This window comes from Choloepus didactylus, chromosome 5 (assembly GCF_015220235.1).
Source record: "Choloepus didactylus isolate mChoDid1 chromosome 5, mChoDid1.pri, whole genome shotgun sequence".
In the NCBI taxonomy this organism is placed as follows: Eukaryota; Metazoa; Chordata; class Mammalia; order Pilosa; family Megalonychidae; genus Choloepus; species Choloepus didactylus.
Window position 1 is genome coordinate 107,331,940 of NC_051311.1, and position 24,703 is coordinate 107,356,642.

At 38.4% G+C, this 24,703-nt stretch overlaps 1 protein-coding gene across 4 annotated transcripts in view; it reads left to right on the forward strand.

Moving 5' to 3' along the window:
* The first annotated feature begins 10,587 nt into the window (after positions 1 to 10,587).
* Positions 10,588 to 24,703, forward strand: part of CDK14 (cyclin dependent kinase 14) — a 678,858-nt gene continuing 664,742 nt past the window's right edge. For all 4 annotated transcript variants that reach the window (XM_037836624.1, XM_037836622.1, XM_037836621.1 and 1 more), the window contains exons 1-2: positions 10,588 to 11,145; positions 17,604 to 17,635. In XM_037836624.1, the coding sequence (XP_037692552.1) occupies positions 11,055 to 11,145; positions 17,604 to 17,635 (123 nt within the window). In that variant the 5' untranslated portion in view covers positions 10,588 to 11,054. The remainder of the gene's footprint in view (positions 11,146 to 17,603; positions 17,636 to 24,703) is intronic.

Genomic DNA, 24,703 nt, shown 5'->3' on the forward strand with positions numbered 1-24,703 from the left:
AGGAGCCTGTCATTCAAATAGGAGGAGGAGGTTGGAAGCAGAAGAGCATTACAGGCAGAAAGATCAACAGGTTCAGATGTCCCAAGGTGGGGAAGGAAGTGGGTGGGGAGATGGCACAAGATAAGGTTGAATAGGTAGGCAAAGGGCAAGTCACGCAGAGCTTTGAGTGATGGTCTGGTGTTTGGATTTCATTCAAAGTGCAAATGGAAAATCGTTGAGTCATCAAACAGTTTAAACACAGGAAAGACATGAACAGGTTTATGGTTTTAAAAGATCGCGTTGGATGTTCTGAAAATGAGGTGGGTGGGTACAAGAGCAGACGCAGGGAGGTCAGTCAGGAGGATATTGCTGTAGTTCAGGTGAGAACTGATGCATTGATCTAGAGTGTGGCAGTGGAGATGAAGAGAAGGTGAAGGGCTTGAGATATATTTTGGAGCTAGGCTAGACATGGCTTGTTGATGGGTTAATATAGTTAAATGTGAGGAGTCAGGGACACCTAGATTTTTGGCTAGAACAAAAACCCATGCTATTTTCTTCCTTCCTTTCTTCTTTTTTTCTTTCTTCTTTCCCTCCCTCCCTGCCTCCCTCCCTCCCTGTCTCACTCATTCCCTCTACCTTCTCCTCCTCTTCTTCATCTTTGTCTTCTCCTGCTTGGTATGGGATGAGTATATCAATATTTCATTTTTAGACATATTAAGTTTGAGATATACAATTGAGATGCAACTATGTATGGATATATGAAACTGGAGCTTAGAACGTAAGTCTAGTCTGGAGATACACATTCGGGCATTATCAGCACTAAAATGGCTTTTAAAGCCTTAGGAATGATTGAGATCACCAGGTAGATGGAAGGTAAAGAGAAGAGGTTTGAGCAACTTAGAGAATCTCCAACATTTAGAGTTTGCGTAGAGCCAAGGAGCTAAAAAAGGGATTGAGAATGAGTAGCCAATTTGGGTAGGTGGAAAGCCAGAGCTTAGCGTCTTAGAAGTCCAGGGAAGAGCGTTGCAAGGAGGGAGTGGTCAATTGTATTACAAATACTTAGTGAGCACAGTAAGATGAGGACACAGAAGTCTTTTGAATTTCTCCCATGGAGGCCTTAGCTTGACCTCGACAAAAGCACTTTCAATGGGGGAATGAAAACTAATTGGTTGAAGAATGAATGGGAGGTGAAAAAATGGACAGTGTTACAGGCAACTCTTTTGAAAGATTTTGCTGTAAAAGGAAAAAGAAAAGCTGTAAATGGAGGGAAATGTGGGGCCAAAGGAAGTGTTTGTGTGTTTATTTGTTTAAACATGGGGTTTTCTAAAGCTCTTTGTATGCTACAGGGGTTGATTCAGTAGAGTAGGAAAGAGAAGACTTAGGGGAAGCAGGGAAGTTAGTAAGAGGGAAGGGGAAGGCTGAATTCAGAGCACAAGGGTAGATACTGAAAATTGAAAGTGAACCCACATTGTCTTCTGTATTAAAAGAGAAAAGGGAGAATGTGGGAGCAGAATTGAGTAGGCAAAGAATATGAAGGAGGTTCCCTTCTGATGCTTCTTTTTTCTGACTGGGATTTAAGGCCTAGGATAGAATAATATAGTTATATCTTCCCCAATAATTCCAATGTTTTATAAGTGTATTTTTAAAAATACTGCCATACATAAATAAAAAATATGACAATTTATAACATTGTGAGATTTTCCATAGATTTAAATTCATGATCTGAGCATGTGTCCAAATTTTTTCACTATAAGTACATTCTAATTGATCATATTTAGAATTAAATATAAGAGAGTCAACAGTATATAATTATGATTATAAATGTAATTATTGACATTTGGAAATATGCTTGCTTGAATAGACCAGATAATTAGAATATCATGTAAAATAGGCTGAGATTCCAGCCTACACAGAACCAAGTGTTTTGCATAGTTAAAAAATTTTCCATTGCTAGAGAACTGCATTCTTAACCTGGGCCAGGTATTTCATAAATACGCTGTTTTGGTCATAAGGAAGTCCAGAAAGGGGGTGGGGTGGTAGGGAGAGAAACATTAAGGATGACTTTATGCAAACATCACCACCATAGGAAAAACAACACAAAACCATGACCCAGTCAGTAACATTATCTTTGGCTTATTAATAACAGTACATTTCTTGGCTGATTATCAACCTCAGTAATTTATCTTACTGTTATAGAAGGTATTTCCTTGAGAAAACTCAAAGAGCTTACACAAATTATTTCATTTGTCTTCATAGCATTCTGAAGCTGAGAGCAGAAGGGACGTTGTCTAGACTGGTACCATCCAACATAACCCGAGCCACATATGTAATTAAAGATTCTCCAATAGCTGCATTTTAAAAAAGTAGAAAGAAACAGGGGAAATTAATTTGAATATTATATTTCATTTAACTCAATATATCTAAAATATAATTTCAACATGTGATAAACATAAAAAATTGTTCATTCTTTTATTTGTAGTAAGTCTTTGAAATCCAGTGTGCATTTTACACGTATAGCACATCTCAATTCAGATGTGCCACATTTCAAGTGCTCAGTAGTCACATAATAGCCCAGTTATAGAGAATAATGGAAAGAGCAATGGTTACAAAATCCTAAATTTAGACTCCTGCAAACTAGTAAAATGCGATTCAGTTTGTCACTGCCCTGCTAGAAATTCTCCAAAGGCTTCCCATCACACCTGTAACAACAGCTAATCTCTTACCTATACTACAGCCTCTGCCTTGCTTTCTGACTTCAGTCTGCCCAATTTTTCCAGAGATCATTCAGTGACGGCCTCAGGCCTTCTTCTTTGCTAAACCAAGCTCATTCCTACTTCAGAGGCCTGGCACTTCCTCAGCTATCTACTTTGAATGAGTTTTCTCATGGCTCCATCCTGAATTTACTCAAGTTTCTGCTGAGATGTCATCTCAGAAAGGCCTTGCTGGTCAAATAATCTAAAGTAGCTTTTTGTTCTACCCACTCTCTAGCCAGTTACTCTGCTTTATTAATGTTTACTGCACACAGTGTATACATGTATGTTTTTGGTTTTTTTGTTTGTTTGTTTGTTTCTTGTTTATTTGTTCCACTAGAAAGCTCTATGAGGTCAGGGACTTTGCTTTAAACCCTGTTGGATCACCAGCACTTGGAATAGTGCTTGGCACACGGTAGGTTTGTTGAATGAACAAGTGAATAATACTATTTTTGGCAGGTCATTTAGTGGCATGGTGAAATACATGAGTTTGCTTTCTGGGGTCAGACTCCAGATGTGGAGGTGATGGGATAGTGTGAACCAGATTCTAGCTTCAGAGCCTGATTGACCTATCGCTTACTAGAGGGGTTTATTTCATTTTACTCATTTTATTTTGAAAATTAAAAAACCTACAGACAATTGAAAGAATAGTACAATGGATACCTGTATATTCTTCACCTAGAGTTACCAATTTTTAACATTTTGTCACATTTGCTTTCTTTGCCCGCCCAACCCCCATATGGATATGTTCTCTTGTTGAACCATTTGAAAGTAATTTGTAGACATCATGATACTTTACCCTTCACAAATACTGTTTACTATGTGTGCTGGTTTGGATGTATTATGGCCCCCAAAATGACATTATCTTTGATATAATCTTGTGGGGGCAGATTGATTAATCTTAATTAGGGTGTGACCTTTTGATTGGATGTTTCCATGGAGATATGACCCACCCAACTGTGAGTGATGATGTTGATAGGATAATTTCCATGGAGGTGTTACCCCACCCATTCTGGGTAGGTCTGAATTAAATCATTGGAGCCATATAAATGAGAGCAACTGAGAGTGACATTTTGGAGGAGCTGCAGCTTACAGAGACAATTTGGAGAACATAACCCAGGAGCAAGCAGATGCCTAGAGAGGAACGTAGTGGGAGAAAGCCATTTTGAAACCAGAACTCCAGAGCAGACACCAGCTATGTGCCCTCCCAGCTAACAGAGGTTTTCCAGACACCATTGGCCATCCACCATTGGCCATCATCCGGATTGTTGATGCCTTATCTTGGACACTTCATGGCCTTAAGACTGTAACTTTGTAACCAAATAAACCCCTTTAAAAAAGCCAATCAATTTCTGGTATTTTGCATAATAGGCAGTATTAGCAAACCGGAACACTATGAAATAAATAAATACTATTATTGTCACATATAAGAAAATGAACTTTGATTCAATAATATCATCTAATACATGGTTGATATTTAAATTTCCCTTTCTCCCAAATGCATTTTATAAATGTGTGGCTTTATTTTAGTTTTGCATCCAGTATCCAATAGAAGTTCATGCAATACTTCTTTAATCTTTTTTAATAGAAAACAACCCCCTGTCTTTTTTGTTTTGTTTTGTTTTTCATGATGTTGAATATTTTGAAAATCCAGGTCACTAATCTTGTAGGACTCACATTCAAAGTTTGTTTTATTGTTAAATATTTTTGACAAAAATGCTGCATGAGTGGTGTGGGTACCTTTTATTGCCTTGCGCCAGGAAGCACATGATGTTATGCCACCTTTTGGTGAGGTTACTTTTGATCAATCACCTAGGTAGGAAACAACAGCTAATTTCTTCATTGTAAATGTATTCTATGGAGGACTACATTGTGGAGGATTATTACCATGTGGATGTGTTTTATCTAACAATTTTATGTCTAGTGATTTATTGGACTCAATTATTACATGGAGGGTTGCAAAATTGTGATTTTCTATTTCTGCTGTACTTCTACACTTACTAAGCAGCTGAGTGGGTTTGAAGAAATTCATTTAATCTCTATGAGCCTTAGTTTTCGTATCTGTAAATATGATAATGCATTATATCTCTCAATGTGATGGTGAGATTAGAGGTGATGTCTTTGAATGCCTAGCATGTAGCAGTGGTTCAACAAGTGATAGTTTAAAAATGTCTAGTACATTTAAAACCACAATTAAGAGTAGAAAGGAGATTCTTTTTTGAAGTCAACCATATACCTTCTAATACCACACTTCCCCATAAGGTAGGAAAAACAAAATACAGGGCTAGATTTAGGAGTTCCAATTCATTCTTTAACCTGTTTGAGTTTGGGCAGTCCCTTGGTCTCTTGGCCTCAGAGTAGTTCCTTTCTATACAATAAGGACAACAATAATTATACCCAATGTCTATCAGAAGAAAAAGAAAATGACTTATGTCTTGCTCCAAAAATGCTTTATAAAAGAAACACTTTTTGGTAGCCAAAAGTGTGTTTTTAATCTAAAATTGGGACCTGTGTCATCTGGGGGACTGTTTCTTGGCATCTCTATTTCCTAGTGTAACAAAGTGATAATGATATGCCTCCTGGAGTAGGGCAGATGAAATTAAAACAAGATCATCAATTTTTAGCCTGTTATAAAACCATTAGATATTGTAGTTACATTTAAAAATTACCAATAGCAAGTCATTTTAGCTAGGAAATGTGATATGTGAGATGACACTATTGATATAATTAACCTATTTCTGGTTTCTGTGTACTTGATATGAATAGGCATGTGAGTGCAGATGACCTGTTAAGGACCTTAGGAGAAAAGACTTGGGTTTTTAAAAAATCTATTTTGTTTTTCATTTTTTGAATTAAAAATACTTATTAGAGAAATTGTGGGTTTACAGAAAAATCATGCATAAAATGCATACAGTTCATGAAAGAACATTTTTATAACTGTACTATTAACTATAGTCCACCATTTACAATAAGGTTCACTGTTTGTGTTGTATAGTCCTATATGTTTTTTTAAATTTTTATTCCAGTAACATATATACAACATAAAATTTCTCCTTTTAACCACATCCACCTATACAATTCAGTGATGTCAATTACATTCGCAATGTTGCTCTACCGTTATCACAACCCACTTACCAAAACTTTACAATCAACCCAAATAGAAACTTTGTATAATTGAAGCATTAATTCCCCATTCCCATGGCCCCTGGTAACCTATATTCTAGATTCTGACTCTATGAGTTTGCTTATTCTAACTATTTCATATCAGTGAGATCATACACTATTTGTCCCTTCCATATAAATTTGATGATTGGCTTTTCCATTTCTGCAAAGAAGGCTGTTGGAATTTTGATTGGTATTGCATTGAATCTGTAAATTGCTTTGGGTAGAATTGACATCTTAACAACATTTAAGGACTGGAATGTTTTTGATAGAAGGGCTGCATTTCTGAACTTACTTGCTCCTAACAAAATTTGCCTGGAGTGTCCAAAAGGCATAAGGTTTTAGTTCACTTAAACATTAGCTTCTGACCAGTTTGACATCCATGTTCAGAGTTCAATTACAGGACTCAATTACAGGACCTAATTCTGATGTATGCAACATGATACACTGAAATTGATGACAATCATAAATGAGGACACTTTTGGCTAATGACACATCTACACCATGCACACAAGTAACCAAAGGGTATACCAAAGGATATAATTAAGGGTATGATTGTGTCTTAGAAATCCTAGTAGATATTTCTCCTGTAAACTTCCATAGGGCAAATTATATAGCTTGATTGGAAACATGAATGGATGCCATTACAATATTTAAGCCTGATTTAATAGGAGAGGGGGATTTACCAGTATTTCAATGCTCGCTTTGACCTGGTAGTTTATTTTTCTACTGAGCTAATTTAAACTTGATATCATTGGGATTTTTTTTTTCAATTTATTTGTTTTTCTTACAGTCATTTCCAAGTAGAACAAGTTACTTAAGTCCCTAGGTCTCTTGAAACATCTGATGAAAAATATAGAATTACCTATAAAATAATCAGGCAAATGTAGGTCTCATTACTGAACAAGTCTGGAGGTTTGCGTCACAAGGGAGGGATTTCTGTAAATATTTAAAGGATCCGAATGAGGAGCTGACTGGGCAATGGACAGCTGATAGGACTGGGAGTGTGATGGGATACCTGAGTATGAATAAACTGCAAGCTTCCATTTTTTCCCCCTTTTTGATTTCAGTTTGCTCATTGCCAAAGGAAAAAAAAAAAAAAGACCCTTTAGGACTGGACACTTTCCAACAGTTGGAACATAAAAGCCCATGATAAGAATTTTGAATTTCAAGTACCAATTTCACTGATGACTCACTGGGAACTTGGTGTCAGTCACTTAACCTTCTGGAACTTCAGTTCCTCTCTGTCTTCAGAAAGGAGGAAATAGTTGATCCTAAAAATAATTAACTAGGGTTACTGCTTACAAGTTCTAAGAGGATATTTAATTATGCAAAACTCCACCTCTTTAATAATTACACCCTGACTATATGTCTTAATCTTTAATTTTCTAGACTTGGGCCAAATTATAAAATTTTATGTTAATAAACTTATATTCGTATCTTTTCTCTTTTTAATTTCACTTTCCAATTCTATTCTCCACATTCTTGGCATCCTTGTTTCATGGATTTCTTTTCCCTGATAATATCCTTTCATACTGTTTCGGGTCAGTAAATATGCTTCTGCTTTTGCTGGTTCTTTGGATTCTAATATAATTTTCTACATTTCATCTTATTTGGATCAATAGGGTTCTTTCCCTTAAAATCTAATGCCAGCATATTAGCCTGTGACTTTTCTTATATGAACAAGATCCATTTATAGTAAAAGCATAAATGACATTCTATGACTAAACATAATGTAACAAATTAAATTTCATATAATTTTTGTCAACAGATCTTTGTCTATTTTATTTGTGGATTAATTACTCCTCATTAATGTATCTACCTTTTAGTATCTAAGTTAGGGGAGGGAAAATTTGCTATTCAACTTAGAATTAGAATTTTGCAGGTATAAATGACCTTAGAGGTCACTTACTTTAAGACCTTCCTTCATTTTATAGATTAGGAGGTGGTTAAATGACTTACCTGTTCAAGGCCTTCCAATGGTTAAGTGATAGAGCAGGGACTAGAACCCATGAGTCCTTGCTCCCCAGCCAACTGTTGCTAATACAGGTCTAATACATGCTGAGGCTTTAAATGATGAATTTGGCTAAGGTCAACATATGCATAGTTCAGCCCCTAGGTAAGCTTATCTATTTATATTCAGGCACTTCAACTTTAATTCAGGCCAGTCAAAGCTATAGCCTTGTGAACCAGAAGTTCAGATGGAGAACTGGCACAGATCCATCCCCCCACTGAAAATACACATGCCACACACATGCTGGAGAGTTGTCTTTGTTTTCAAGGACAACGCATCACTTTGCAATGGTGGAAATCCATTTGACTTTCGAGAAAATTTGCATCCATTATGAAACAGGCACTGTATATTTTGGATCTTAGGGTCCCTGGCCTCAAGGAACTTGCACTCCAAGGTGAAAGCAAATGTGAAAGAAAATAACTATGCAAAGGATTGAATCCTAAAAACTAAGTGTGCATGTATCTTATAAGCACCCAATTGAAAACTTCCTTCTTTGTATCTTAATTTCTTGTGAAATTAGACATTTCTAATTATAACCAAGAAAGGAAGCAGATAAGCATATAAATAGAAAGCTGGTTATACATATTTGCTAGAATTTATTTTGTCCATGACTAACAACTGTTTTCTCCTGCCAGACATGCTGTTGTAATTAGGTGAAGATTTTTGGAGGTTAGAGAGTTGAAGGTTTGGAGGGGTGTAGAACATAAGAAATATATATATTTTGACGTTTTAAACTACTTTATTACAAAAGTAATGAATTCTTTGGCTAAAACATTCAAACTGCACTTAAAGGTATAAAGTGAAAAGGAAAAGTTCTTCCTATTCTGGGTACCCACTTAAGTTTCTCTTCCTTTCTAAAAATTTTCTTTGCAAACAGATACATGTATATATTAAGTGTGTGTATCTTTTATTCGTTTGCCACAAATGGGTGGATATTAAGCATGTGTTTTTTCACTTACTATATCCTAGACATATTTATACATCAGTACATATTGATCTATCGCATTAAAAAATGGTTGTGTACGGTACCTTTCTATGCATATACCATAATTTACTTAAGCAGATGCTGACTTTTTTTTTTTTTAGTCAGAAATACTGGGGAGGTATAGGAAAGAAATATTTAACACAAATATATTTGAAACAAGCCATCGTTAGAGCTAATAATAGCACAGACACAGACATGGAGTATGTGTACAAAGTTTATTAAATTAATGAATATTTTTTCATCTTTGTTGAAGCGTAGAACCTATCAATGTTTTGATCGGTTGCTTTTGTCTTTTCATTCACAACTAATAACTTTCTCCTTAACTAACCTGAGGAAGTGGTAAAAGACCAACTTTTTCCTGTATGAGACCACACTTGGTGCTGCCTGTATTATCTGGGTATGGCTGCAAGGATCAAATATCCTTGCATTTTAACTCACACCGACTTTACTTACTGGATCCCGCCACCGTCCTCTGCTCCCCTCTTGGCTTGACTTCCTGTCTTTTATCAGCTACAATCTACCAAGACCCTATAATGTGCTCAGTGCAGGGCAGAACAAATCAAAGCGTTCTACCTCACAATTTAAGGAAGGCAGGGGTTAGTTTTTGTTTTAAGATAAAAATCTTTTAACAAAACACAAACTAAAGACTTCCTTTAACCCAAACAGTATTGTCACACCCTCACAAGCTCTTATTACACAGCCAGATGACTCAAGATTACTAACATTTCTATTCATAAGGAGTTTGCTGGCCCCAAATCAACTCATTCTGGCCCTCCCCCATCTTCCTTCTTGCTCCCTTGGGAAACTGACGTTTGGAGCGCTGGTTGCACGATGTTTTATTAGAATGAAGACGATGTGTGTTTGCTGCTAAACTGTTTGTCCTGTGATTTTAAAAAGCCTCCTCCTCCGCCCTTTTAAAGTTTATTTTTCAAGGGGGAAGAGCAAGGAGGGTAGAATCTTTTTAACCTCCAAGTCTTCCAATTCAGAAATACATTGTAAAAATGGGAAATAAATAGATCAAGGACTTCTGCTTGCTATTTATTGCGGAACTGGCATTCATATCGGAAATCATCTACATTCCTGTGTCACCCAGTGCCATGAGGCCTGCCTTCCTGGGGATTACAGTCAAAGCTTCCACCTCTACACTTGACCTTCCTAAAAAAGTACGGTGACAACCGACTTTCACTTCCTTCACAGTTTCCCTGGAAAAACTGAAACAAAACAAAACAAAAAAAACCCTGAAATTTGAATGCATTCTCGAGGCCTTACCGCCCACGTCCCGGTGGCGAACGTGGCAATCGCCTCCCACCCAGGTCCGCGCCCTTTACACACGCGCTCAGGGAAAGGAGAAAACCACTGAAATCAACCATGGCAACTCAGCCCCTTCCCTTTAGGAACCCTCCCTACCCTGCGAGATGAGTCCCGCTCCCAGCCCTTCCCCTCCGCGGGCCCTGGCCCCCGAAGGAGCCGCGGCGGGGAGGGGAAGGCAAGGTCGGCGCAGAAGTGCGGGGGCGGCCGGGAGGAGGCGCCTCCTTTGCGCGAGTGGGGTCGGCGGGGCCGCAGGGACACTGGCGCCGCGCGGGAAGCTGTGGTCTCGCCAGCGTCCCGCGCCCTGAGGCCTTCACTGAGAAGGAGGAGGGGCGGCGGTGGCGGCGGGAGGGGCGGTGAGGGCGGTGGGGGTGGCGACTCGGATCCGCGGCTTTTTCTCCCTAGCGCCCGCAACTCCAGGCTGAGAACTTCTCCCCGCCCCGACCGCTGGGCGCGTACTCGGCGACCCTCTGTTCCCGCAACGCATCCCCGGCCCGCCCCCGCCTCTGGCCGCGCCACCACCCCCTGGTGGCCGCCGGCCGCGCTTCTCTCACTTACAAAGGAGGGAAAATGAGCCAGGCGGCGGCGGCGCGGCGCGGGGCGACCACGGCGGCCGCAAGCCCGGCCGTCCCTGGCACCACGTAGAACGCCCCCGCCCGCCTATCCTGGGTCTGGACCCCAGACGTGTCTGCGGCCGGCCGCTCTCTTTCCGAACCCTGTGCGTCGCCTCCCGGCCCGAGGCGGAGGCGGAGGAGGAGGAGGAGGCGCCGCCTTCCCCGCGCAGCGGGCTCTTGCTGTTGTCTGCGCACCGCTCTGGACCAGTTTGGGGAAGTTGCCGGAGCCCTGCGTCGCCCAGATGTGCGACCTCATTGAACCGCAACCGGCCGAGAAGATCGGCAAGATGAAGAAGTTGCGAAGAACTTTGTCGGAGAGTTTCAGTCGCATCGGTGAGTGGCGCGCTGCCCCGGGCACCCCTCTCGGCGCCCCGTCGCTCGCTTCCTTTGACACCGCGCCCCAGTCGCGCTCCTGGCACTGGCAGTGCAGCAGCCACCCGAGGCTGGCGTGGGGTGCGCTGCTTGCGGGAGTGGAGGGAACATTGTCCTGGACCTGGTGGAGGGCGATGTTGCAAAGAACAGACATCCCTCTCCCCCAGGACTTGGGGATTAATTTGTGGACGCTATCTTTACAGTTTGAGTTCCCCCTTTTCGCCCTTAACGTTCCGGCTATCGCGTCCGAGGAGACTGACTAGGAGACCGCCCGACCCCCACCGAACACAAGGGTGCGTGGCCACCTGGGTCACTTATTATTTTATTTATTTATTTATTTTTTGCGTGAAGGACTTGATATAGGGTGTTTAATCAATAATTAATCCTTAGAAATTGGTGAAACGTTGGGTTGTGGCTTGGTATTGTTTAACATATCCAACCCAAAGGGAAGTGGGACAGATACCTTGGGACCCTTTGTTCGGTACTTCGGGTCCTAGAAAGCGAGATTTGGGTTTTTAGAACCGAGTTCTCGGAATCTTCCCATTAATGCAGAAATGTGATTGTTAAGTTACCTGGACATTGAGGAATAAGTGTCCCGAACTTCTTTCACTTACGGAAACTCAGGGGCTATTGTCTTTAAACCAACCGACAAATAAAAACCGAGCGAGAAATGTTTAGGACACTTAATAATTCCATGTCACAGGTTGTAACAGGGTGGCAAGTGACACGAAGAATGGGTTTATTAGATTTCGAGTGTTAACCTTGGAAAATCCCCTTTAACCTTTAAGACATAGCTGCCTCCTCTACTGTCATAATTTTCATTTATACAGGTAACTGCCCTCAGCAAGAAAATTGTACAAGCATTAAAAATAACTTCCCTTGGAGTCCCTAGAAGCTTTCTAGCCTTTGTTTAACTTGTTTAACATGTCATCCATGTTGATGAAGGTATTAATGGAATTTAAGCGTGAAAGTGCCTAATTCCTTAAAACAAAATAAAACCCTGGACTATGGAAAGTACACTTGAGTATTAATGTCATCGTTCCATCCGCTCATTTAAAAATCATTTTATAAGTACATCTTAACATATGCAAACTGTCTTCAAGTGAGGGAAAGCATGGATCAAAATTTAGCTGAGCTTTCTTTGTTGTCTTTTAATGTAAAATTTCGTATTGCTAAACAAAATCTCAAGATGCCTGTAAAGACATGGTGTGAAACCAACATTTAGTCCTGATTTTATTCATTGCATGTATTGGATGTTTGTACTTTCACTCTTCACCATTAGGGCTGCATGTGAGGAGTCCCTATATTCAAATGAAGTTTGAAGCCAAGAAGAGTGTGCAAGAGTAAGGTGTTCAGTTGGTGTGCATTATTAACAAGGATGTTTCAGCCCCTGACCCAAACCATCACAGAGGCGGGTTCTGGAGTCCATTAAGCTTCTGTTCTAAAACACTGAACTGTGTATTTACTAATGCTAATGACTGTTGGGGTGCGTCCAGTTTTGTGTTAAATAATTCATTGCAATTGAGTATCACTAAGAAACCAAGGACATTAATATAAAAATTCCCTATGTTTAAATAATTTCAAGATTTGATTGACAATCGGTAAAATTTCTATTAAGTGCAGTGCTGGCAAATTGGGGTATTAGGGTTAATTGAATTTTCTGGCTTACAGAGATCTAGTGATGTGAAACTCCTTTTGATTCCAACTCTTGTTAAAATGTCTGCTAAAATCTCCAAATAGATTTTACTTCCAGTCTTTAGAAAGCAGAGTACAGTGCACTGAACATAACTGATTATTTCTTGTATTGATAAGAGGGTCATGATTCTGAATAGCAAAACTCATTGTGGCATACTGTAAAAGTAGAAGGAGATGTTTTAAGTGATTATGATTGCATATCAAGCCCAGGGCATTCATTAGAAATTGTGTTAAAGAAAAACAAACCCTTGTCACCTACTTATTTTTGTTTTCATATTTTATTTGCAAAATTAAAAGCAGTGGAATCATTCTGATTATTTAAGGATTTTTAGGGCACTGGCAATTGTTTAAGTGGGGCTTTATTGTGGGATTATATCATGCTTGGGTTCAGAGTGTGGGCTTTGTGTTAGATGGACTGGGGATTCCCGGTGTTACCACTTTTAGCCAAGTGACCTTGGACAGGTCCCTCAACTTCTGTGGGCTTCAGTTTTTCATGTACAGCTCAGTCTTGTTGACACTTTGTGAAGTAATAATACATATGATGCCTTATGTGATACTTAACATTCACAATGTGTCATCATTATTTGTCATTATTATGGATTACTGTTATACTGGCATAGCTGATCTTCTAAGTAGAAAGTAAGAGAAGTAAGGGTAGAAGTGGTTGCTGACTTTGATGTAGTATACCCAGCCTGAAAACAGAGTAGGTTTTGGAGTTAGGCAAACCTGGGTTTGAACCCTGTTTTTCCTGCTTGCTGTGTGCCTTGGACACCCGCCAGAATTTCCCTAAACCCTAAAGTCCTTATCTGTAAATATTCATGAGATGGTTGTGAAGATTAAATGAAATAAAATACATAAAACATCTAGTGGAGGATCTGTCGCATGAGGAGGATCCATACTGGGGACTGTTACTCCTTCCAGTTTCTCCTTTTAGCCTCTAAACTCCTCCTTTCTTGATTGGTACTTCGTGGGTAGAGCAAAGAGTGAATACTTTGTTCTGTTGAATAATCCAACATTTCTATGTACTCATTTTCTTTAACCAATCTAAGATGGGTTTTGAAATAAACATACTGACTTTATTTTGCTTTTTAGTATGATTCAAAGTGTATCTTGTTATATGGTGAAATTATAATCATTCACCTACAGAAAATGAGGACAGTGTTTGAAAGTATGTGATGTACAATCGATGTTTATTATTAATAACAATAATTCTAAATACAAAAAGTAGCAATGCTAATATTTAATTTGTTTGCAAATGAAAGATCTTGCTGACTCTGTGGCTCCCCACCTCAAATACAGCTGATCTGAGATTACTACATTATAAAAGGAGTAATAAAACACATTGGCTTTCAAGCCACAGTGCTCTAATTTACGACATCTGTCAGGGAGTGACTATTATACAGCTATGGTTCTTTTATAAGACGGATGTAATTGAATTTTAAAGTCACCTGTCGATTTCAGTAGTAAATATTTATGGCTTTCTGCTAAATCTTGTCAGTGTGGGCACTTATTTAGGGATTAGTATAGTTGTCTCACTTTTTTTTTAATTTAGGCAAACATAAACAAAGACAAATGGAAACTTAATTGGTAAAATAGTTTAAATACATTCACATCCATTTCCTCTTTTTCCTTGTTTCTTTTTTATTTTTAAATGATGGTCTAGGAAGAGAAAGGCTTTCTGTGGTATGCAGTGTACAATTAAGGTCAAACTGACATTTCTTCATATTCATTTGAATGGATTTCTTCACATTTATTTTGATTATCTCCTAGAGAAAGAATGTTTATACTCTGTGATATTTGAGATGAACCACTGGTATACCATTTCTTTAAAGGATGTCATTTGTGAGAGAGCTGAATTAAAGGAAGAGGCTGTGGTTACACTGAATTTTTGGGTTTGTTAGCTTGTGCTCTAAGTGTGTAATTCCAGATTCCAGGTGTTATCTGATGAATTCATTCTGTAAGAAAAGAGAAATGTAAGGTTGAAGGTTTCTAGATAGTTCAGACACAAAATTGAGCTGTTGTTCCTTATCCTCTTCCAGTATATTCTCAAAGGATTTTAATTTGAAATGAAATTTGTATCTGTGATCCATTTGTTAGTGAGAACAGCACATGGTTTTCATATGTCAAAACTTTAGTGTGTATGAAAAACAAGATACTTTACTTTCACTATTTAGGTAAAAAACTCATTAATTCAACAAGTAGTTATGGAGTACCTCCTGTGCGTACTACATTGTCCTGGCACTCAGATACAGAGACCAATTAAACCAATCTCTGACCTCAACAAATTTAGAGGGAGACAATCAAGTGAATGAGCAATGACAATACAGAGTGATAAATTCTACTATAAAGATTAGCATGATTTGCCTTTGAGAATGTAGGGGGGGCATTGCTCTCCCCAGAGGACTGAATGGAATATCTGATTATCATAAATGGTCTAATATATGCACCTTTGTTAATCCAGAATAATGTGATATGCTTGTTATTCCATGATATCATTGAAGACAATTGTGGGTTTACATTTACATGAATGATTAATGATAATCAGAGAATATAATCAATAATGAGATTTAGTGTGCTTGTTTAGGTCAGAGTTTATTCATCACTGACCTGATAAATATCTGACACTTCTAATTGGTCTTTGTTGTCACAATTAACTGCTATTCAGGGCAGATATTTAGAAGAAACCTTGTAAAGTGTCAATTTAGCTGTACAGGGTTTCAATGAAATGATGGACTTCTTGGTCTTAAAATGTTTGCCATTATAGTATCATGGGCTTGAAAGTAGCATACAGGGGAAAGAATCTAATGTCCTGCTCCTTCCACCTGCAATTTACTCTTATATTTTCTCCTCCTCTTTCTACTTCCAGACCCCACCTCTTTATTCAGAATGTTGGGGCAATTGGAAGGACTTGGGGCAAGAAGGAAATAGTCCAGCCTGGATGCTGAAAACATTCTAGTTTTCTGCTCTTACATCTCTCAACTTGAGGGCTTTCATTCCATGGTTGTAAATCCCTAATCGATAGTATTGGCTGTAGTTCTTATTGAATGATTTACTTAAGAAAACACATGACGAAATTTGTAGACGTTTGAGGCTATGTAATAATTTACTTATGTGTGGCTTTGTATAATCATTTCTTATCACAAAAAATTAGATTTTTAGAAAGACCAACTTGTCTAAATTTACATAGATCACATATTTTATAAAGGAATCACTAGTCAAGTATTTTAATTAAGGGATATGCTTGAGTTGAAGAAGTGGGAGTGTTGTCTTGTAAACATTGTTGACTGGTATTTAAAGAAAGTCTCCTATATTAGAGGGTTTAAATTCTAGTGAAAACGTAGCCACTGGAAATCAACAAGGGTCTTATATCTTTCTATCAAAATAGGTAATTTTAGATTTAATGTAACTTAAATAATATTAAACTATGTGCAAGTGATTGAGTGTAAGATAGGCAATTTGAGACTGAAATAAAGGATTCCTTTCATTTCGAATTCAGAAGAAAATGTCCTCTAATAAAGGAAATAGAGAAATCTGTTATAGATCAGTTTCTTAACCAAAAGGGAAAAGTGAAGAATTAAACTTGTAGAAGCATTTTATCTCCCTTACCCTCATTTCCTGTAACTCACCTCCATCTCCACATGCTTCTTAATCCCCTTGAAAGGGCACATGTATAGTTGTATAGTATGAAACAGGAACTTAACCTTTTCAAGATTGCTAGATTATGTATTATAAACCCTGAGATGATAACTTACGTTTAGGCACATTACTTCTCCGTGCTTAATTGCCAAAATAATAAGCTTTCCACTTTTGTCAGAACATAGCTTTTCAAGTAATAGCTATCCAAGTGCTTCTTTTTATCCAGAAGAGAACTGTCCAGGATAGTGGATAAGTGTATAGTGCCACTGTTCTGTAAATCTGAAACATTTTTCCAACTAGTGGTTTCCCATAAATTAGCTACTTTGTGAATTCTCCTTAATATGAAATATTCTAACTAAATTTTAGAACTCAAAGTATAGTGTCTGCAAACTACATGAAATACATCTTATTCTTTCTAGAGTGATAAAATTCCAGTACTGAAGATATGTATATTTAAAATAAATTTAAAGTATTTGCTGGTTTCTATAGGATTTTCTGAATATATATTTTTTGAACTTTATTATGAAATTTATCATGTTGAGAATAATGTTCAGATTATCTCTCTCATGCTGCAATTCTTATTTTACACTTTTGATCTTTCACCACCATATTTAAACTGTGCTCACTATGAAAATATCATTTAGGATGATATGCAGAGTGGGTGTCATCCTAACTGTTGGTCGGTGGGGATCTCCATCCACCACAAATGGTGCTATATGCTCAAAACCCAGGAGTTTAAGGGAAATTACTTTAAAGATAGATTTATAATTCATTTATGGTTTCATTAAAACATTTTCCTGCTAAAAAAGATAAGGGAAATATGTACACATTTTTTTTCCATAGTTGGGAGGGTAGTCTATTTACATATGTATGAAAAGTGTTTCACAAAGATGCACGCTGTGCAATTCTGTCTCATTTGCAGTTTTTATATTTGTATCATAACATTGTTATTCAGGTTGGGTTACAGTTTTCTTTCTGAAATGAAAACACCATACTGCTTTGTTTTTTCTGTTTGCTAGGACTTGGATTCTTTGGTTTCTTTTGAGATGTTTCACAATAACTGTTTCCTTTCCCTTTTTATTTTATAGCTTTGAAGAAAGACGATACCACCTTTGATGAGGTAGGTTAAATTTCTTTACGTAATGTTAGATGTATTTAATTACTGCTGGGTAAAATTAATAGGTGCCAACTCTTCACTTAGAACCAGAAAAAAATGCCTTTTTTTAAAAAAAAACTAGAGATGACAACTGCTCATTTAATTTCACTTCATTATTTTCAAATTTTAAATAATCTTTCAAATGAATTTTGGTAGCAGTCAACAGACATTTGTCTTTTAAATTAATAAACAAATTAAAAGACACACCAGGACATTTGCATTGTTACCTTCTTGGTAGAGTTGATGATGGAGAAGCCCAGTGTATCCTGTGTGCTTAGGGTGAGTCTGGAGTTTTTGGTGAGTTGGGCAGGATGGCTCCTTGGCAGACCTCAGCTGAATGAGGGTGTGATGAGTTGTTGACACCAAGCTTTGTCTGTCAGTCTCCCAAAGGAGGAACTGACTTTTCATGCTCTAGTTTTCCTATTCTTTGTAATCAGATCTGTTTTTATCTACTTGCTACAAAGTAGCAAAAAAGCCTATTCATGTAAGGCAGAGGGTTCATGTATCATCATCCTGAACATGATTTTTAAAAAATTATCCTCTTTCCTGAGTCTTTTGTAGCATAAGTGGAGATCACCAGAAAAATATGTGTGTTTATGGAATGTTCTCAAGAGTGCTATAGAGTGAAGTATTTCATTGTAACCATCCAAAGCCCCAGGAATTGATCTGTATTATAAGCTGGGCCACACGTGTGTATATATTGCTTGTTTATATTTGAAAACAATGTGCTTACCCTATAGTCTTATGAGAACTGGTTAGTCTGCTTGTAGTTCTTTCATTTTAATGGTTGCAGATTCCATGAAATATGCTTCCTTTCCATCCTCTGCTGTCATGCCACAGGGAAGAAAGGGTATTTCTGTTCATGGAATGTCCCCTTGGCCATGTGGCTGGCCATAGATTCGCTGCAGGACCGGTCAGGGAGAACCTGTTCCAGGCCGGGATTTCTGGATTGGGCCAGCATCATTTGGCTTTCACGGTCTGCTGCTTCCTCTCGTGCACCTGTTCTTTTTTCCTGGGCTGAGCTCTTCAAAGCTGCGTCTCTGGACTTCAAAGCAACATCCCCTGCCAGCATTCCTATAGCATCCTCAAAAACTTAGTTATTCTAGTCCTGAAGCAATAAGGAAATCTTTTCTTCCCCATCTGTAGTAAGTGATAGTGGTGTTCTCCTCTAAACTTGTATTTCTGGAATTTCTAGAGTGATTGATACTGAGATGTTTTTAGGAGAGTATTTTCTTTCTACTCTAGAGAAATCAATGTGAGAATATTGAGCATCTTTTCTCTCTATATAAAGAATGGTCTCTCCTCTATTTATGGCAGTAGTTTAAGCTTACATAAAAAAATAAAACTAAGGAAAAGGAAAATCACCCAAATCCTTTTAGACAGATGTAACCACTGTTGAATGTTCCTGCTTCTTTCCCCATGTTTTAAAATGCATAGTACATATGTTGTATCCTACTTTTTTTTTAACCTATAACGTGACATTTCCCCATGTTTTTACAAACACCTCTTAAGCATTGTTAGGAATTTTAGAGCTTCTTTCGTTGTTTAAACATAGTTGTTAATGATTGGAAGTTATTTCGTGATGGGGCTCTAACTTAGTTTTTTAAAAAATCTGAGGCTGGATCCCAGGTGAAGTTAAGGATGTGTCTGTCAAACCCGTTACCTCCCTCCCTCTCCACATTCACATCCTTTCTGCATAGTCAAAGGTCTGGATTTTGTAATTTGGGGCAAAATCTTCTTTAGTTTTTACAAAGTGTTTTCCTTCCTCTGCATCACAAGAGGTTGGTTAAATACTTCAAATCAGTGAATCACAGAACATTAGACCTGGAGGAGACTTTGGAAATCAAGTGGCCCAAACTATTATGCCAGGTGAGGAGATTGAGGTCCTCAGGGATCAGGTAATTTGTCCTTAATCGAGGGCAGACCAGGGCCAGGAGCCTGGGAGATAGCGGTCCTGAGGCGTGCCTGGGTGACCACCCACTTCAGGTGATTAACTTGTTCTTTTGTGAAATAGAGATAATCATAGTATCTCCTTCCGAAGGTAGTTGAGAGGATTAAGTAAGCTAATGCATATAAAAGTTTTCAGAATGGTGACTGGCACATAAATGTCTTATAATTTGTGTTATCATTGTCATCATTGAAGTCCTTATGACATCCATCTTCCATAGTTGGAAGGGTTGCAAGGAGGATGGAAGGATGCGGTCTGAAATTAAGAATTAGGACTATGAGGAGAGTTAATTTCAGATGTTCCTCTAACATTCCACATGAGACTTTGTGTGATTTGCACATTAATATGGTGGAAACATTGTCGAAAACCCATTGTTTTTTAGATTTGAGGGAATGACTGCGTTCGGTTTTGTAATCCCTGTGGTATCTTGCGCATGGTTAGCATTTAATAAATATATGTTGAAAATGAGTAAATAATTTGTTGCAAATGAGTAGAGAGAGTGATGTTCCAGGTGTCAGGCAATGGGGATTCTCATTTGCTATTTCCTAGCTACTGAGGCAAGTCATTTAACTTACACAGGCCTTGTTTTCTCATTTGTAAAATAAATCAGATGGGCTGTGATTTTCCAGTTGATTTCTATCGCTGAATATTGGATTCTAATCATCCAACCAACATAAAATTACAGTTTTACCAAGATCAGAAATGAGCACCAGATCTGTGGTCATATCAACAGGAAACAGCTGAGTTCTGTGATGATCTTAGATCTTGGAAGTAGAACTTTTCTCGAACTCTTAGTCTTCCACTTCTCTTCTGGAGCTGGGGGAGTCTGCAGTCCACTGGACTTCAGTTCAGATTTGAGTCTTGGGGATAGGGTCAACCTCTTAGATATGCTGCAAGATGGGGCAACTCTCTCTTCACTCAGTATTTACAAGCTGGAGGCTCCTTATCTGAAGGAGTGGCTGGAGTTTAGTTGAGTTTAGTTGCTCCTCCCTGATTCATGTTGGGGATTCCTCTGGGGATTATGTCTGAGTGTTTGACCTTGAACAGAGGAGAAAATGAAATACAGACCTGTTTCATTAACTGATTAAATAAATAAATAGACTGAAATACCATGACTGCTAATTTTCAAAACCAGACTCAATTTATATTCAGGAACCGTGTGCTAATGTTTGTTGTGGTTAACTTTTGAGGTATCAGATTTAAAATGATAGGCAAACTATATGGAATTATGGTGAAGGGAGGACATTCTAAGAAAGATCAGTTTGCCCTTCATTCATTGTTGTACTTGTGCCCTGACTAAAATATCAGGCATTTTATGTTCTGTTTCAATCTACACCATTTGGTTTGGGTGGAGTAATCATTTACAAGGGTATTCCAAGTATAATTTTTTGGTTTAATTTACTTTAGTTATTATTAGTTTTTTTTCACACAACTTCCTGATCTTTGGGTGCTCACGGTTTATTTAGCATAGTATCTGTCCAGAATAAAGGGCCTAAATCAGTAATTGTTGGAGAAACAAATGGTTAAGGCAGATTGAAAGTTGAAAGCAGATTGGTATTTTGTGTCATAGGTTTTAGTGGACACAGTGTTTTTGGTGACATTGTGATGTGAGCCTCCAGTAAGTAAGAACTTCATATCTGCAATACTGTGGTGGAACAAAGTGTTGCCTGTGTTGGGCTGTTTGGTAAAAAACGCAAAAATTTTAGGGCTTGAAATAAGCTTTCCAAATGTAAAGAGTTTTATTTGCTTATGGTATATAACCCAGATAATTAATCAGTTTTTTGGGAAATAGACAACGGGTGGTAGTTCATGAGTTGTCTATTTTCTGTTTTGGTCAGTTATTTCATGTTTGTGAATTAGAAGGGGCTAGTTATTTTGGTATTTTCCAGCTCTTTTTATTTGGTATACTAAGAAATGTGTACAAAGGATATAAAATATCTTGACATATCTACATCTGATCTGTAAGTGCTCCAAGTACATATTACCAGTTCACTTGCTTATTCTATGCTTAAATATATAATTCTGTGAGAGAGATGGGGCAGTATACATTGATCTCAGCTTCTAGTCCATGCCCCTCTTTGTTATTTTGTATAAAGGATATAACCTGAGATGATAAATGCAGCAGTGATTTTTTTGAGAATAAGGTTCTACGAGTTAGGTACAAATGTGACTTGGGGGCATTATTGGTCATTCTTTCCCATTCATTGAGAGTGTTGGAAACTAGATCATCATTATGGGCAGCCCCAGTGTCCATGTGGATGATGTATACATGGTACACAAAAGCCTAGCTTCAGAGTTCTTTGACTTCCTCATTTCCAATCAGCATCACCCAGGCTAGTTTTCTGTAGGGCCTGGACTGTTTCACTGGGATTGTCCGGAATCTAAAATATTAAAGCCTGGTAACAATCTTTCCTTCTTAGCTCTCTTATTTCTGCCACACTTCCTATGTCTCTTCTTTGCTGCCTTCCATTTCTAGATGACCCCCCACCCCCACCTGCCCATCCCATTCTCCCAGTCCGTGACCCATCCTCCTTCCTTTGTTTCAGCACTCTTGCCAGCATCCTCAATAGCCTTATTGCTCTGTACTTTGCTTAGAATCTACTCTGTTAGCTCTCAATTTTGACCTGGCATCTTCTCCACTCTTACCCAGCAGCTGCCAAGAGCTGCTTGAGGAAATCACTCTTAAATAAATTTATCATTCCCAGCCTTAGCTGGTACCTCAGGTCGCTTACCTGCTTCCTGCTGAAAGCTTTCCCTCTCCCCTCAATCTTCGTAGCTTCTCACCTTCACCCCTCCCCCTTTTAGTGGATGGCTTTCCCTCCAACTTCTTAGAATACTTAATACTAATAGGTCAGTGCCCTGTCTTCACCTATATTTCCATTTGCTCCAATCTTACATCCTTTTTTTCCAGGCGCAGAGCAACATAGATCCTTTTTCTCCTGTTGACATCTTCTGACCTCGAGATTCCTTCCCCTCCTTTCTCCTCCAGAAACTTGCATAACTAATTTTTTCCTTTCTTTTCCTTTATTTTCTACCTCATCATTTTTTTGGGTACTTTTGCCGCAGGCTCTGAGCATCCCTGTTTCTCCCATCTCTTCCATCATGACTGAAGCCCTCTGTCCTTTGTGATCATTTTTTTTTCTGTCTCTTATGCTCTCCTTGAGTGGTTCGCCTACCCCTTGCTTCCAGCTACTACCTTACTATACTCACATCACTGTGGCTAACTTGGCTTTCTGTTCTGAACTCCAGACCCAGATATCTGACTGCCCATTAGATGTTTCTGCCTGCATGTCTCAGAGGAGCAGCAATCTCAGTACACACAAAAACGTGACTGATGCCTGCTTTCTCCTTCTCCTCTCTTCATCTCAGTGAGTGGCTTCACCAGCCACATAATTTTCGAAGGCAGAGACCTGAAGTCATCTTCGTCTTCTCTCCAAACCCCACATCCAGGCAGTGATTTGGTTTTTGTTTCCCAACTGTCATCTGCATTTCCACCTCTAAGATGCACATTCAGCCTCATCATCTCTTGCCTGGACTTGCAGCCATCTTCTCACTGTCCTCCCTGCCTACAGCTTGCCTCCTCTTCCAACAGAATAATGGATCTGAAGTACAACTTATGCTAGTCTCCTGCTTCGTACTTTACAGGCTCTGTCAGCTGTAAGTTTACATCTAGAATCCTTAGGCTGGCTTTCGAGTATTTATAGGTTGGTCAGCTCCTAGCATTTTGCCATGTTGAGCAGGGCAAAAATTCCCTCTCACTCTCTCTTATAGTAAAATTTTACATTACTTTATATCCTTTTAATTATCACTGTAGTCATGTCTGCTAGCCCTGGATGACATGAATCTATCCCATATAAAACATCTAGAAATGTACAGACTGCTGTTTTTTTTTTTTGTTTTTTTTTTTCCCCTTCTCTGATTATGCCAGCAACTGGGTAAGTCGTTCTGTTTCAAATTCAACAATTTGGATTGTTGAAAATTAATCTCACTTCCTCCTTAATTCTTTCCTTGGAGATGCAGTTTAAATTTCGAAATTTATAAAACTTTCTGTGCTTCAGCTCTTCCTTTTTTTAAATGTTTAATCACATTTACCATCTCCCTAATTATGATAGACATAATTACCATAATTACATCTAACCCCAGACAATGGCCAGAATGTCTGGGTAGAGATGTAAAGGCCCTGAGAGGAGGTGCATGTCACAAAGTGCCAAATGTGTGGCATTTGCAAGAATTAGTCACTTTCATATTCTTAATTTCCAGAAGACAGAAGGTTACAGAAGTTTAAAGGGTGAATAGTGTCCTGTTTCTGTTTGTGAGCACTGCACATCCTGACGGCAGGCCGGGCCTGTTAGGAATTCTCTTGCTTCTGGGAGGCTGGTGCTCCTTCCTTGGCAGTGCTCTGATTTGCAGTTTTAAATTCATTTCTAGAAAGCTGGCCTCTGACACAGGAAGTCTCTTCTTGCAGCCTAAGGACTAATGGTTGGCTTCAACAAGTACAAAATGGGCCCAACTACAGAGAATGCATCATGCCCATTTTCCTTCTGACTGAAATTCGAGTCACTGATTTATCATCTATAAATCCTTAAATTGCTTGGTTACCACTGAGATGGCCTTTCATTCTAGGATCCTCAATAATAAGTGAAATCAGCTAAAGCCCAGGGGGTCACAGTTTTCTGAGAAGACTGGAGCCACGGTCTACTGTTCATCTGGAGTACGTCAATATGTCACACACACCTTTCTAAATTATTCTTTTTGAGGAGTACATTGATTAAGAAATTTTTGTAGTCCAAAGCACACTTAACTCTATTCTTGTTCTCTTGTATCATAAAATTTTAAAAGGCAGAATTATAGGAAATTGAAACCAGCAGTTTGCTCTCGGATTTGCAAGCTTAATTTCTCTAAAACGTGTAAATGTCTTTTCTTTTTTAAAAGAACTCTTTCACCATTTAAAGACAATAATTGAAGTAATACTCACTTTTTCCCTCTAAATCTGTTTTACTTTCAGTATATAGAATTGGTTCCAGTTATTCATTCAATTCATTCTTTAGTTTTTATTTTATTTTTTTTACTTTCTTTTAATTTTT